The 15,924-nt window shown below is 41.3% G+C and overlaps 1 protein-coding gene across 1 annotated transcript; it reads right to left on the bottom strand.

Annotated features, from left to right (window-relative positions):
• Positions 1-876: 876 nt before the first annotated feature.
• Positions 877-15,470, bottom strand: LOC139405871 (T-box transcription factor TBX20). The gene is made up of 8 exons (XM_071148309.1): positions 15,097-15,470; positions 13,486-13,720; positions 12,541-12,705; positions 12,113-12,221; positions 7,654-7,812; positions 7,125-7,201; positions 5,193-5,302; positions 877-4,950 (listed from the first exon to the last, which is right to left on the bottom strand). The coding sequence occupies exons 1-8, from the start codon at positions 15,221-15,223 to the stop codon at positions 4,610-4,612; spliced, it is 1,323 nt and encodes a 440-aa protein (XP_071004410.1). The 5' UTR covers positions 15,224-15,470; the 3' UTR covers positions 877-4,609.
• Between the last annotated feature and the right edge of the window lie 454 nt (positions 15,471-15,924).

Here is a 15,924-nt window from a genome sequence, read left to right on the forward strand (position 1 = left end):
AAAACATAAATGTATTGTTTGAAAATGTGAAGCATGATTCAAATATAATCCCATTTTTGGCTCATTGGCTGAAACTCGAATTGCTTAAGGGATGGCCCAGATCGGGGGTAAATGTAGGGAAAATGGCGGCGCACAGCTACCAGAAAACAGTCAAATTGATGGTAATTCTGCTCTTAGATTATGCATGGTTTAAAAGGTTTAAAAATATTTACTAAGGCCTCCCGGGTGGCGCAGTGGTTAAGGGGGCTGTACTGCAGCGCCAGCTGGGGTTCGCGCCCAGGCTCTGTCGTAACCGGCCGCGACCGGGAGGTCCGTGGGGCGACGCACAATTGGCCTAGCGTCGTCCGGGTTAGGGAGGGCTAGGGATGTCCTTGTCTCATCGCGCACCAGCGACTCCTGTGGCGGGCCGGGCGCAGTGCGCGCTAACCAAGGTTGCCAGGTGCACGGTGTATCCTCTGAGACATTGGTGCGGCTGGCTTCCGGGTTGGATGCACGCTGTGTTAAGAAGCAGTGCGGCTGGTTGGGTTGTGTATCGGAGGACACATGACTTTCAACCTTCGTCTCTCCCGAGCCTATACGGGAGTTGTAGCGATGAGACAAGATAGTAGCTACTCCAACAATTGGATACCACGAAATTGGGGAGAAAAAGGGGTAAAATTAAAAAAAACAAACAAACAAAAAATATATATATTTACTAGTCCCCAATGTTCTGGAGCATGTTTTTAAATGCACTTTACATAAAGATTGATCTTATTAGCTGTTACAGTTGTGTACAACTCTAGTTATGGTCATGATGGAAGGTGATGGAAACACTGACACTTCAGTTTATACATAATGAGCGATTCACTGCATAAAAATAAACAACACTGAGAGACATTTTGGGGGTGATATATATATTTCTTATGGTTTACAATTATCATACACTACCGTTCAAAAGTTTGTGGTCATTTAGAAATGTCGTTGTTTTTGAAAGAAAAGCACATTTTTTGTCCATTAAAATAACACCAAATTGATCAGAAATACAGTGTAGACAATGTTAATGCCTAGAAGGCCAGGATCCTGGAGTGGCCTCTTCACTGTTGACGTTGAGACTGGTGTTTTGTGGGTACTATTGAATGAAGCTAGCAGTTGAGGACTTGTGAGGCATCTGTTTCTCAAACTAGACACTCTAATGTACTTGTCCTTTTGTTCAGTTGTGCACCAGGGCCTCCCACTCCTCTTTCTATTCTGGTTAGAGCAATTTTGCACTGTTCTGTGAAGGGAGTAATACACAGCGAGATCTTCAGTTTCTTGGCAATTTCTTGCATGGAATTCTCAGAGCAAGAATAGACTGATGAGTTTCAGAAGAAAGTTATTTGTTGCTGGCCATTTTGAGCCTGTAATCGAACCCACAAATGCTGATGCTCCAGACACTCAACTAGTCTAAAGAAGGCCAGTTTTATTGCTTCTTTAATCAGGACAACAGTTTTCAGCTGTACTAACATAATTGCAAAATAGTTTTCTAATGATCAATTAGCCTTTTAAAATGATAAACTTGGATTAGTTAACCCAATGTGCCATTGGAACACAGGAGTGAGGGTTGCTGATAATGGGCCTCTGTACGCCTATGTAGATATTCCATTAAAAATCTGCCATTTCCAGCTACAATAGTCATTTACAACATTAACAATGTCTACACTGTTTCTGATCAAGTTGATGTTATTTTAATAGACTAAAAATGTGATTTTCTTTCAAAAACAAGGACATTTCTAAGTGACCCCAAACTTTTGAACGGTAGTGCATATTTTTAAGCGTCAGATAGTACTTTACACATGATCATTTTCAGAGCAGAAATAAATATATTGCACTTAAAAAATCAACGAAACAAAGACTTGTTAGATGCCATCCTGTATATTTAGATTACACTTAAAGTAATAATAAAAACACAACAAAAACATGACAAAATCCTTGCAGATCTCTTTCCCATGGCATACTTTGAGTGTGCGTACACATTGTTCAAAATGGAAAGTTTGAAAGTTTACAATCCCCCCTTCTACCAAGACTTGGCGAGATTGTCAGCTGCATACACCAGGACATGTTGAAAGATGGGGAGTGAAGTCCAGATGTAGGCTATAGATTGAAGAGAACACCAGTTGAAGACCTTTGTTAGAGTTCTAATGCAAAATTGTTTAACAATGAAAACACTTGCCTCTTTCAACTGAAAGCCTTAGAGCTAATGCCATCACTGGCAATCATCATGTTTGATAGCACCTCGATAAAGCCTCCAAGTCCATGCATTGTGTAGGCTACTGAGAGTTGTCCATCAACACGAAATCCTGCAAAACTCATTCCAACTCCAAACCTGCTGACTGCTTGTGGACACATGGTTTGCAAATTGGTGAGTAAGTGGGAACAGTCATGTAAGCTACATGCAGAGTTAGTGCCCACAATAATATGGCCAAATTGTAGCCTAATTTATGCATGTTTTTTGACTCCATGTGATTGGTTTCTTCAGCATAATGAAATCGAGAGACTCCAAAACCAACAATGAAATACTGTATTAGACCTTCCAAGACAATCCAAGTTTGTCCCATTTTCCCCCGAAAGAGGGAAAATACTAAAAATAATTGTCAGGATGTCTTAGCTGTGAATTAGAGGTTTACAAAGCTGCCTTGGGTGTCTTTTTCTTGCCAATATAGGAACAGCATTTTACGATAACATTGGTTTTACTGTGGTAACAAACTGTATGAGACATCATTGAATGGATGAATCCATCTGCAATTATTCTTTATTTTTAGAGGAGTGGCACTACAAAGGACCCGATGCATACACTATGCATTTTGTGTCACTATCTTAGCCTCTGTGTCATTTTGGTTAGAAGGGGCTAGCTTGATGAATCGCCAATGACGTGACGACCAAAACAGATCTCCCTCCCTCCCCACCCTCCTCTAAGTGGAGGCACCACTGAGTCATTATTTACAGGTGTGGACTTTCTCCCAGAGTGCTGTAGTGTCGACACAGCCTGAGGCAGACATAGATCAGGCTACAGTAATCAGGCTATATATAGTGTGGCGCCAGAGGTTAGGTATTGGTTAGGTAGTGAATCAGGCTTCCGGCCAATACAGCAAGAGAAAGTCCATCTTAGCCTTTCAGGGCTGCAGAGTCTGCAGGTTTTCTCTCCCTCTTGGTACTTCATTGATACATTACTGATTTGCCACTGATAGGTTAGAGAAGCCAATCTGCTGGTGTTGGGGATACGTGATGACGTAGTGTGATTTTAACGCTCTGTGACTTTGATAGAGAGGTCCTCCAGAGGTCTTCTAGGGCCCATTCACACGTGAGACATGAACTAACATCTCTTTTCATTGACCTCACAAATCTAATTGGATGCAGTACATAAAATGGTATGAGGTGAATATAAGCTTTTTGGATGACAAAGGAAACTGACAAAGTAGTTTGAGACCCGGTCAGGATAAAAAAAAACATGTTTTCTGTGTTATCTGTTGCAGCAGCATGCGTCCTATGATATGACACTGTCATGTGACATTCGTCTTATAGTTTCTGTCCTGTGTGTGTGTTTGTGTAGTGTGGATATATTTATGTACTGCTATCAAACATGATCATCTTCCACTATAACTTCTTCACTGTACACATGGCTGGCTTTATAGATGGGAAAGAAACAATTGGCTTCTCTCTGTCTCTAGGGCATCTATGTGCACAAATCTGACTACCATGGCAACAGCCAACCTGACTGGAGGAGGCTATAGGATTCTGCATGCAGAGGAAGCTTAGCGGAGTTTGAGTTCAAGCAGGAGAGGAGAGATGTTGCCTCTACCGTCCCTGTGAGTTTTGGTCAGCAAGCTGTGGGAATCCTTTGACTCAGTCAAAAATGGCTGCCATTCCTCCATGCCCCAGCAGCTGGAGTGAAGACAGTTCTCCTCTGTGGCCACAAGCGGTGCCCAGGATTGTAATTTGTGCACGCCCGTAACTTTTGGAGTCCCGTATTCTTCATTTTCCTCAGAAGCAGTGAGAGAACGAACAATTACCACACCCTCTGGTTTTAATGTCCGTAAACCAGACAGTTCACTGGTTCTCCTGTCCATGCCTTTCTGGAGAGTGGGTGCAAAATGAACATTGTGACCAACAGTTGGAGGGCAGGGGCAAACGACAGTTATCACAAGCAGACCATTACCTATTTCCCACAACGCATCACTGTGCATGGTCATCATTCCTCAGCATCTCTGTTGTTGATTTTTTTATTTTTATACCTGGATCATCAGTTCTCATATCTGGGTCGTAAATGTTCATATGCAGGTCAATAGTGTTCATATCTAGTGTTCATATCAGTCTGTGGGTCTCTGTGTCTGTTCCACCAGGTCCCGTAGGAGTCTGTTTCCTCTCCGGTTCAGCTGTCAGCATGCAGGACAGCAGCCAGGCAGCCTCTCCAGGTCGTCCAGTCAGTCGCCTCCGCCAGAGGGCTTATTATTTACAAGGACACGGTGGTGACGATGGGTGATGATGCTGAAGGGGACAGATCGGTGAGTTTATCTACTTGTGTGTGCAGGTGTGTCTATAAACGTAGTTGTAGCTGATGAGAGGCTACTCGGCCAGGCAGTCACCCCAGAGGGAGTCATACAAAGGGGGTCATGACGGTGGAGGAGTGGCGCAGTCCCTGGATGGCAGCGTAGGGGCCCTGCTGGAAGTAGTGGTGGTAGCGGGGCATGTGGAAGGAGGGGAAGGAGGGCCCGCTGCCCTGCATGGTGCCCGCCAGGGCTGAGTGCGTCAGGGGCATGCCCAGCCGGCTGTAGGGGGGCAGGGAGCCCTGCATGGGGTGGGGCAATGGGTTGGCCATGGAGGTGCTGCTGGAGCCCATGGCAGAGAGGGACTGGGGGTGCTGGAAGCCAGAGAAACCAGAGGTGGCGGTGACCCAGGAGCTCAGGGAGAGGTTGTCAGAGGCGGTGAACGCAGAACCTTAGAGAGAGATGGAGAAAAGTTGTTAGAGACCTCTTACTATAATACTGTCATTGATGTTGCACTACATTGACTCAGCAGCATTCTATTGGTCCATTTATGTGAATGACGATTGTTTGAATTATTTAGTAAAATAACGTGGTAGTAGTAACACTGAACAACCCTCATTTGGCTCATTAGCATGATGTGCATTTTGTGAAACGTGTGTGATGACATCATCAGTGTGTGACAAACTCTCTTACCCCTGTGTGCGGCATGGCCGTCATCCCCCAGTGTCTCCTCCTCACCTGCGTAGGTGCGTATTGGTGACCGTGCGTACGAGTGCTTGTGGATCAAACTCTCAACACTTTCCCTGCAGCAAAAACCAAAGAGAAGGGCCCAAAATATATCTCTATGTTCACTCTTAAACATATTGGTACATTCACATCAAAATATGGAAATATCCTTTTCTAATATAAAATGTACATTCAGTCCAATATATACTGTATCTACATTCACACCAATACCCCAAAACAACTCACCAAGATATATCATGTCTTTGCAGTAACCTATAACCCAAATTATATCTTTTATAGTTACACTGGTGACAGACAATGCTGAATGTACAGTATGTAGACAATAGATACACAATATATCAGCACACACAATACAACTGCACACAGTCAATATATCTGTATACATTTGGTACGTAAAAATAACGAGCCCATAACATTTTAGTTATAAAGGCAAATGTACGGTCTATAAAATCCCAGTGCAACAAAATCACACATAATGTAGATAAAGATAGAAAAGCCCAGAATACACAACAACATTTTTCAATCGTTTTGATACCTCTTTGGAGCATAAAAGCAAAGATCCTTCTTTTCTAAGTATCAAAGTACATAATTAAAGCAGTGTGTGTGTCTTAGTCCTAGTGTGTGTACTCTAACAGAAAGTGCATTAGTTCCTGTGAGTCTTGTCAGACAGCGTCTCAGTGACACAGAGAGGGACAGATATGGTGGTGGTGGAGGAGGAGGGTCGGTTGGACAGGAGTGGTCTGCATCACAAGAGCCATGCGTCCACATTAGCTCCCCAATTAGGTTAGGAAAGTGCAATATCTGTCAGCAGCGCAGTACAAATGTGTGTGTTTTTATCAGCTCTGGCCTGTCCGGCACAGAGGCCACAGTAGGCCACGACGCAGGGGGCTGGTTTCAATCAGTCACAGCAGCCAATCAAATTACACTGTGTTTTAGTGCAATGGCTGACTCCAGACTAATGTGATTTCTGCAGCTCCCTGAAGATCAATTTATCAGATCTAATTCACAGCCCTCAAAAAGAGACAGCCAGAAAGGGGGAGTCGGTTGTCCGGCTGTCTCTTGGCAGTCTTTGACTTTGCTTGTTTGGTTGGGAAATGGCCTGAGATGGTCTGATTTATCAGCTGATTTTGGCAATAGTGCTGGAATTGGTCAATCAAAAAAAAAGTGTGTTTGTTTGGCTGTAGGTCATGAAATCCTTTGGAAGGACTGTGTGTGTGTGTGTGTGTGTGTGTGTGTGTGTGTGTGTGTGTGTGTGTGTGTGTGTGTGTGTGTGTGTGTGTGTGTGTGTGTGTGTGTGTGTGTGTGTGTGTGTGTGTGTGTGTGTGTGTGTGTGTGTGTGTGTGTGTGTGTGTGTGTGTGTGTGTGTGTGTGTGTGTTAGCCCAAAGTTTATAATAGGGTGGGTTGGCATTGCACCCTGGGAAGTCACTCAGATAACCACAAGATATTTATAGAAATAAACATTTCAGACAATTACTGGCATTGAAATAAAAACCAACACTCTCCAGTAACACAGTCCTTCATCTAGTTGCAAAACTAATTCAGTGTCCCCTCTCCTCCTTTTTCTCTCAATTTCTCTGTAACATACACACACATGTATGTAAAACTGTACCCCCCCCACACACACACACACACACACACAAACACACACACACACACACGAGCACACACATGCATATCCCCCCTCCACACACACACACTCCTAATGAGCAGAAATAAATAAACAACACGGCATGTGCACTTGCTAATGAGTACATAGCTCCATAGCTAGCTCCTAACATGACTACTCTCACCCCTCTCTCCCAGTTCCATTCCCTTGTTTATCTTATCCGCGCCGGACAGAAATAAACAAACAGGCAAGGACATAAAATTCCCTGTACCTCTCCATGTCCGTCAGTCGGGAGGAGTCTCGGAAGCCTTTCGCAAACGGGTTGCTGTCGATCTTCAGCTTGGTTATCTGGAAAGAAAGAGGCCCGCAAACAGATTAGATGCTATTTTCTCCTTTCTCTCTGTCTCAGACTCTTATCCCTCTCCCTTTCTGTCTGTCTGTCTCGCTCTCTCTATCTTTTTCCATGGGATAGCCAGACTAAACACACAAAGGGAGTAAGGGATAACCTGGGTGGCAAAACTGGCTTTAGACAGAGCTGAACACACTCCCTATGCATGTTGTCTGTAAACCAGCCACACAACCCCCTATACTCAACATATTGTCTCTACCCGTAAACACTATCCAGCAACAGAACACGTCCTCCCTGGAGACCCCTGGGTCATGTTCACTAGGCACCATACGGAAGAAAGGAGAAGGGAGTAACTGTAGTCAAATACGAAACGCTTGTTTTGGTTTTACGTTGTGTGCATTAATAAATAAGACCCTGGTACAGAACAGTTAAGTGGTGATTTACTGCTCACCAGCTGGTTCTGGTAGGCTGTGACCGCGGTAAAGACAGTCTCTGTGAAAACGAAGGTGCGGAACTCCTCTGACTTGAGGTTGAGAAGGGAGGCGGTGTGGTCCTTCTTCTTGATGATGTGGACCCGGGGCTGGTACTTATGCATGGAGTTTAGTATGATCTATAGAGACACAGAGAGGGAAAAACACTGGGTTAGATAGAGGAGAGAGAATGAGAGAAATGACAGGAAGTAGAAAGAGAGAGCATAGTGATAGAAGAGGCAAGGTGATAGAGTGAGAGAGGATGACTGAGGTGGCAGTAGAGAGGCGTGTGAAAAGATAAACATGTTAACACTATGGAGTCTGAGAAGTTGGTGAACGTGCAGTCACTGAAGAACAAACTGGATGAGCTCTGTTCAAGACTATCCTATCAACGGGACATTAGAAACTGTAATATCCTACGTTTCTCAGAGTCGTGGCTGAACAAGGACATGGATATACACCATGCTGGTCTTTTGATGCATCGTCAAGACTGGATGGCAGACTCATGTAAGACGAAGGGAGGAGGGGTGTGTCTCTTTGTTAACAACATCTGGTGCACATTCTCTAATGTTAAAGAAGTCTCAAGTTTTTGCTCTCCTGGGTTAGAATACCTCATGATAAGTTGCAGACCATACTTCTATCTATATTTTTCATAGCTGTCTATTTACCACCACAAATCCTGATGCTGGCACTAAGACAGCACTCAACAAGCTGCATAGAGTTATACTCGAATAAGAAATACACATTCAGAGGCAGAGTTTCTCGTGGCTGGTGATTTTACAGCAGGGAATCTGAAATCCGTTTTACATTTTTACCAGCACGTCACTTGTGGAACTAGAGGTGACAACTTTAGATCAACTTTATTCCACACACAGAAATGCTTACAGGGCCCTGCCTTTGGCAAATCAGACCATAACTCTATCCTCCTGCTTCATGCTTACAAGGCCCTCCCTTTAGCAAATCAGACCATAACTCTATCCTCCTGCTTCCTGCTTACAAGGCCCTCCCTTTGGCAAATCAGACCATAACTATATCCTCCTGCTTACAAACAAAAACACTATCAGGAAGTACCTGCCTGGAACTCTACCCACACACTTACACATACTTACACTAACATCCCAACACACACTACATATGCCCACACACACATAATGTGTACTGTACACATGCATACTGACACCACACACACACAAACACAAACACCTCATACTCTGCTGCTGCAGCTCAGTTTATTATCTATCCTGCTGGCTAGTCACTTTACCCTCACCTACAGTGCATTCGGAAAGTATTCAGAGCCCTTCACTTTTTCCACATTTTGTTACATTACAGCCTGATTCTAAAATTGATTAAAGTATTTTTTACCCTTATCAATCTACACACAATACCCCATAATGACAAAGCGAAGCAGAGCAGGTTTTTAGACATTTTATTAAATTAATAACAAATAAAAAACAGAAATACCTTATTTAAATACGTTTTCAGACCCTTTGCTATTAGACTCGAAATTGAGCTCAGGTGCATCCTGTTTCATCCTTGAGATGTTTCGACAGCTTGATTGGAGTCCACATGTGGTGAATTCAATTGAGAGGACATGATTTGGAAAGGCACACACACCTGTCTATATAAAGGTCCCACAGTTGACAGTGCATGTCAGAGCAAAAACCAAGCCATGAGGTCGAAGGAATTGTCCGTAGAGCTCCGAGACAGGATTGTGTCATGGCACAGATCTGGGGAAGGGTACCAATTTTTTTTGCTGCATTGAAGGTCCCCAAGAACCCAGTGGCCTCCATCATTCTTAAATGGAAGAAGCTTGGAAACACCAAGACTCTTCCTAGAGCCTCACTCAACCAATCTGGCCTTTATTGTAGAGTGGCCAGACAGTAAAACACACATGACCTTCCGCTTGGAATTTGCCAAAAGCACCTAAAGAACTCTCAGACCATGAGAAACAAGATTGTCTGTTCTTATGAAACCAAGATTGAACTCTTTGGCCTGAATGCCAAGCGTCACGTCTGGAGGAAACCTGGCATCATCCCTACAGTGAAGGTGACAGCATCATGCTGTGGGGATGTTTTTCAGCGGCAGGGACTGCGAGACTAGTCAGGATCGAGGTAAAGATGAAGGGAGCAAAGTACAGAGATACAGTATCCTTGATGAAAACCTTCCCCAGAGCGCTTTGGACCTCAGACTGGGGGGCGAAGGTTCACCTTCCAACAGAACAACGACCCTAAGCACACAACCAAGAAAACGCAGGAGTGGCTTCAGGACAAGTCTCTGAATGTCCTTGAGTGACCCAGCCAGAGCCCGGACTTGAACCCGATCAAACATCTCTGGAGTGACCTGAAAATAGCTGTGCAGCGACACTCCCTCTCCAACATGACAGAGCTTGAGAGGATCTGCAGAGAAGAATGGGAGAAACTCCCTGAATAGAGGAGTAATTGCGTCATACTCAGGAAGACCAGATGCTGTAATCGCTGCCAAAGGTGCTTCGATAAAGTACTGAGTAAATGGTCGGAATACTTATGTTAATGGGATATTTAAAAAAAAAAAGTTTTTATACATTTCCTAAAATTACTATAAAACTATTTTTGCTTTGTCTTGGGGTATTGTGTGTAGATTGAGGAGGGGGAAAAAATGATTTAATACATTTTAGAATAAAGCTGTACCGTTACAAAATGTGGAAAAAGTAAAGGGGTCTGAATACTTTCCCAATGCACTGTATACCTACATATCTACCTCAATTACCTTGTACCCCTGCACATCACATAGGTACTGGTACTCCCTGTGTATAGCCATGTTATTTTTCCTCATTATTGTTATTCATGTATTTACAGTATGTCTCATTCCTGTATTTACAGTATTCCTCATTCATGTATTTACAGTATTCCTCATTCATGTATTTTCAGTATTCCTCATTCATGTATTTACAGTATTCCTCATTCATGTATTTTCAGTATTCCTCATTCATGTATTTATAGTATTCCTCATTCATGTATTTACAGTATTCCTCATTCATGTATTTACAGTATTCCTCATTCATGTATTTACGGTATTTATATTTTAATTTTATATTTGTTATCTTTATTTTTTAACTTTGCATTGTTGGAAAAGGACCCATAAGTAAGCTTTTCACTGTTAGTCTACACCTGCTGTTTACAAAGCATGTGACAAGTACAATTTGATTTGATGAAGAGCATTTCTCCTTTATCTGACTCCATAGCCTATACAGTGGCTCAGCAAGAATGATCTATTGTGTTACTGTGTGGCTGTGGGGAGTTAGTCCGTTATACTCTGGTTCAGACCACTATGGTTCAGATTTAGATTCATACACATATACTGTATGTGAGACTGTACTGGGCAAATGAGATGTGGTGTGGTATGGTGTCCTAAGAACTAGGAGTTCCTGCCTGCCTTCATCAACATTCAGCTAAAATTCTCACAATTGACACATCTAAACTTGAACTTGTATAGGAAGCAATCAGTTTTATGGGCCTTTACTTGAGTCATGAAAATCAGAATCCCATGACATCATTCACATTGTTTAGCAAATATCTATCTAGTGTTGTCATCATATCGCATTGCTCTCGCCTATAGGCCTACTCTTTTTATCTATCGAATACCACGGACATGCCCTCGAAATGTAACGTGTTTGTAAATTCAAGGAGACGTTTTTCCGCACAATCTGTTGGTTTGGTATGGTGTAGGCTAATCAGTGTATGATGTTAGTCTAATAATGTTTATAATGTAAATGAATGGTGTTGCATGGGACACATATTCCATTATTGTTTTCGTTCCTGCACTATAGGCTTATAGTGCTTTAGTTTAGCACGTGTTTCTGCTTCTCGTTAAAATGTAGGCCGTATTAATTTCCCTTTCAGAAAAAAAGATGATTTGAATATCAAGAAAATATTAATTTAAATTATAAAATGCAACTGGATCTTAACAGGTGAAACAAAGCAACATGTGGATTTTGAATCCAACACGTCTCTGATTTACAGTTGACAACATGTCATTTCCCAATAACATGTGAAAGAGATTTGGAAAAAATGATTTCCCATGGGAAAATTCCACGAGATTTTATGGAAAGTTTACAGAGCAATTATTTCATAAATCACCTGCAAGTATGTTTATTTATTTAAACCGTTATAATCCCATCTAAACACAATTCCAGTACATATTTTAGAAATATCCCCAAAATTATAATTTTAATTTGTCAATATTGTTTACACTTTGAGATAATAATTATGAATCCAATATTCCACGGGAAAACTATCCACGAGTCGTTGATCAGTTAGTTAGTTATATGATGAGGATAGCCTGCATGGGATTTTTCTCGGGTTAGGCTATACAGCCTTCTAATGATTTCATGTTTCAGTTCATGTCAGAAATAACATGAATATGCATCAATGTTTCAATACCAATGACAAATCAATAACATACGTGTCCATGTTGGTCCAGTTCGTTGTTGGTGAGCTTTACTTTCTCGAAAGACACCATTTGTTTGAGCAGCTGTTCCCCAGTGAAAGGAGAGTCAGGGTGCACGTATAACCTGCAATATTAATACGATATGTATATTAAAATACATTTTATAATTGAAAAGGCCCATGCAAACACACAGAAAAACATATTATCATGCTATTCAAAATCAAAAGGACGGATTTGTTCCAATGCAGACCTTTTGTCGGTCAAGTTAAAAAATACTTCCAAAATGTATTTATCTACGCCATATAGTGTATTTGCTATCCATATAACAATAATTAGCGTCATTGGCTACTACCACATACCATTTTGTGAATGATTTTGACATTAACGACTCGTGCATAAAAGCCTCGCTGTGATGAGAGACGAGACAAAAAAAAGTCGCCCACCGTGCAGGCAGAGGAGGGTCCGCCTTGCCCGCCACGAGCCAGGACGACCTGTGGTAGGCGTAGCGGTAGCGTTTGTTGTCGACCGGAACAATGTCCATCAGCACGATGTATTTGGCGTCCGGGTCCACCCCCGAGAAGGACACACGGATGGTAGGGAACATTCTTCTGTTGGAGGGGAAGAGAGACGGTAAACACAACGACAACACAAACCCACGCCGACCATTTTCGCTGAGAGGTAAATATTTACTCAAACCTTTGCTCCAAGTAAAATATAAGATGACGAGAGTCATATTTCACTGAATTCCTTTGTCCATAAATATTATCAATGGCTCCCGTTTTGTATGAGGTTTATGTGTTTCCTTTATCTGTAGGCTATTTGATTAAACATGTTTTAGCGTGAGGCATATTCCCTATATATTTTTAATAGATATTCATGGGAGGGAGAATATTTGCCTACAATATGTTTTGAACAGCATTACGTTTTTCGAGCAAAGTATTTTTGCTTAAATGATGTTGATATTTATACACATTTGGAGTTGTAACTCGATGGCATAATTACCCTTAGGCTATAAACATTTCCACGCATGGCAGGTGCGCTACAATGATTTGTGGTGCAATTATCGCATAGTTTACATATGTAAAAAAAAATAATAACAATAACTGCCGAAATTAGTCTTATTAAAAAATGTTATTCCTTGATCCTGCAAAATACAAAACAGAACATCCAATTACCCAATGCTTAATATGACATGGATAATCAGATAGGCTTATAACAGGATTATAAAATGTAGCTTTAGTTTGCGTGTTAGGCTACATTAGGGTATAATTGTCGTTCACATTTAAAGAGTAAAGTAGGCCAATAGGCCTACGTGGTTCGATAATATAGTACACACACGCTTTAACATGGAACACTTTTTGTTTTTGCAGTGAGAAATTGAAGTTTACCTTCCGGATTTTGTGATGATCATCTCAGTGCCGAGATCATGGAATTTGTCCCAGAGTTCCTTGGTCTCTAAACTGCAGGAAATTTTGGCCATCTCCTCGCTGGGAACACTGGGGGTGGTGGGGATCAGCGGCTCCGTGCACACTGGAGGCGCGCTCCCGCTGAAATCTCCGTGCCCATCTAGAGAAGACAGCTCTCCCAAACCTTGGTTACAGGAGGACTTCTCCACGAATTGTTCTATGGATGAAAAAAACACCATGTTCAAATGCTGGTTTCATTTGTTTATTTTTACTCCAGCTAATATATATATATATAAAGCCTATTATACGTTTATAGCAATGTACTAACTCATAGCCATAGTTGTTTAAAAATTTTCATAAATGTGTTATTATTATTTAGCTTTAGAAAGTAGTAGAACGAATTATTGTATCAATTAACAACGAGCCTAGTAGCCTATATATATATATATATATATATATATATATATATATATATATATATATATATATATATATATATATATATATATACACATTCCAAAACAATGTTCTGTATTCAAATAAGTTAAAATAATTATCAATACACGTGAGGGGTATTTGACAAATGCAAGAATATACATTAAAATTAAGATGAATGGTTTTTCTATTTGATTTCCATTGAACGACATTAAATTAGCCTACTACAAATGTCAAAAGTGCAACTGAATCACAAAAACAACATATTTATTTTTGCTCACAATTATATAGTTCTGGCTAACAGCAATGTGGCTAACAACAATGTCCGGGTTATATTTCTTTGTCAGTAATTGCATACAGGTCTAGTCTACTAACCCATGTCTCCATGTATTCACTGAATGCTAATATTTATCTGACGAAAATGTTACATTTGACCTTTTTCTTGGATAAATTGAAAAGTAAACTTGATTAAATCAAATATTCAGCAACATGTTAGCAATTATCAGCAAGCACCACTACAGCCAACGCAGCATGACATTTCTGGATAGAGAAAATTCTGATATAATGTTGCTCTGTTTCATTAGTCCATACACTTTTTGTTGACACTGGATACAATAAACGCTTCATTCAGTGCCTATTCAGTTAACCATGGGCCTACTGAATACATATTTTTGTAGCCCTACATGTGTAAAATCCATCAATATTGTTTTATGCTCGTTCAATATTGCTTTATGTTCATATCTTTTATTATTTCTTATTGTTGTTGAATTGTCGAGATGGAACCTGCAAGTAAGCATTTCGTTGGACGATGTATCGCGTACATACAACTACTAAAATCTGAAATTGAAACTTTTGCTGACAGCCTATGAACGGGGTTATGCACTGTCTGATTTTTGGACCAATATTTGGACCAAGGTTATAAAAATATAGTCATGTGAGACATCTTAAATTAAGGTTCTCAGTTATTTTCCCATAGGCCCATAGAACATTATGCCTTCAGAAATGGGGCTAGGCCTATAGACAATCCATAGCATAATCGTCAAGATTGATTTAAACAATCTAACAAACAATATAGCCAAGAAAAAAACTATCACGCTCGATTGTAGGCTATATTGAAAATGTGAATTATATGTAAGGCACTGTGCGCGATCGGCTTACCAAGTGGCTTGATGGTGTTTTCATCCGTTTCCTTGTCCTTCGTTTTTCCACTTGACATGATAGCGGCTATCGAGAACGCGTTTGCCCTGGAGGAGAGCTGTGGCTTCGGGGAAGAGGTGTACTCCATGGTGAGAGTAGTACAAGTAGAACGTCCAAACCGCTCGCGGAGTGAGCTCTGTGGTTTTATTGGCAGGCTGCACACAAAAACGCTGAAAAAATGGAAGCTACTTCGACTGTTTTTTGAACAAGGTATGCGCTTCGTCTATTACAGAACAAACTTAAAACACTCTCCGTTTTAGACTCGTTGAACACATTGTTAAAAACCGACTAATCGTTGTGCGTCTCCACTCCAGTGGCAAAGTCTTATCCGGACTGTTGAATCTTTGCACTGCTCTTAATTTTAGCCTACCCCACTCCCCTCTCCATCGCTATCGTGCGCAGCCAATCGCCTCCTGACTGTCGACGTCACATACTATCCTGCAAACCGAATCGAAGCCCAACAGCCTATTAAAAACACATTTTCTTCCGATTCCGACCATTAGCCCAAATCTAGAGGGAACCTAACCGCGACCCTACACTTCACACATCAAGAGATAGGCTGGACGCACTTTTTTTGTTGTTGCTTGATTCGATCAGTTAATGTAGCCCATTGCGTGATAAGATGATATGTACACCCATCTCTAATTGAGATAAAAATGCCGCATTTGCATAATCGTCAATATGTAGGACTAAATTATAACTTTCGTAATATTTTAGCTTTTACCTTAAAACAATGTATTATGTTTTATTTCTGAGGTGCATCAGCAATCGTTTTCAATTTGTTCGCCC

Source organism: Oncorhynchus clarkii, chromosome 3 (assembly GCF_045791955.1).
Source record: "Oncorhynchus clarkii lewisi isolate Uvic-CL-2024 chromosome 3, UVic_Ocla_1.0, whole genome shotgun sequence".
NCBI lineage: Eukaryota > Metazoa > Chordata > Actinopteri > Salmoniformes > Salmonidae > Oncorhynchus > Oncorhynchus clarkii.

Coding starts and splice junctions, on each gene's coding strand:
- LOC139405871 (XM_071148309.1), bottom strand. CDS start 15,223: ATGGAGTACACCTCTTCCCCGAAGCCACAGCTCTCCTCCAGGGCAAAC. Junction 5,303..7,124: donor CGACTGACGGACATGGAGAG/GTACAGGGAATT, acceptor TTTTTGCTGCAG/GGAAAGTGTTGAGAGTTTGA. Junction 4,951..5,192: donor CGGCCATGCCGCACACAGGG/GTAAGAGAGTTT, acceptor TCTCTCTCTAAG/GTTCTGCGTTCACCGCCTCT.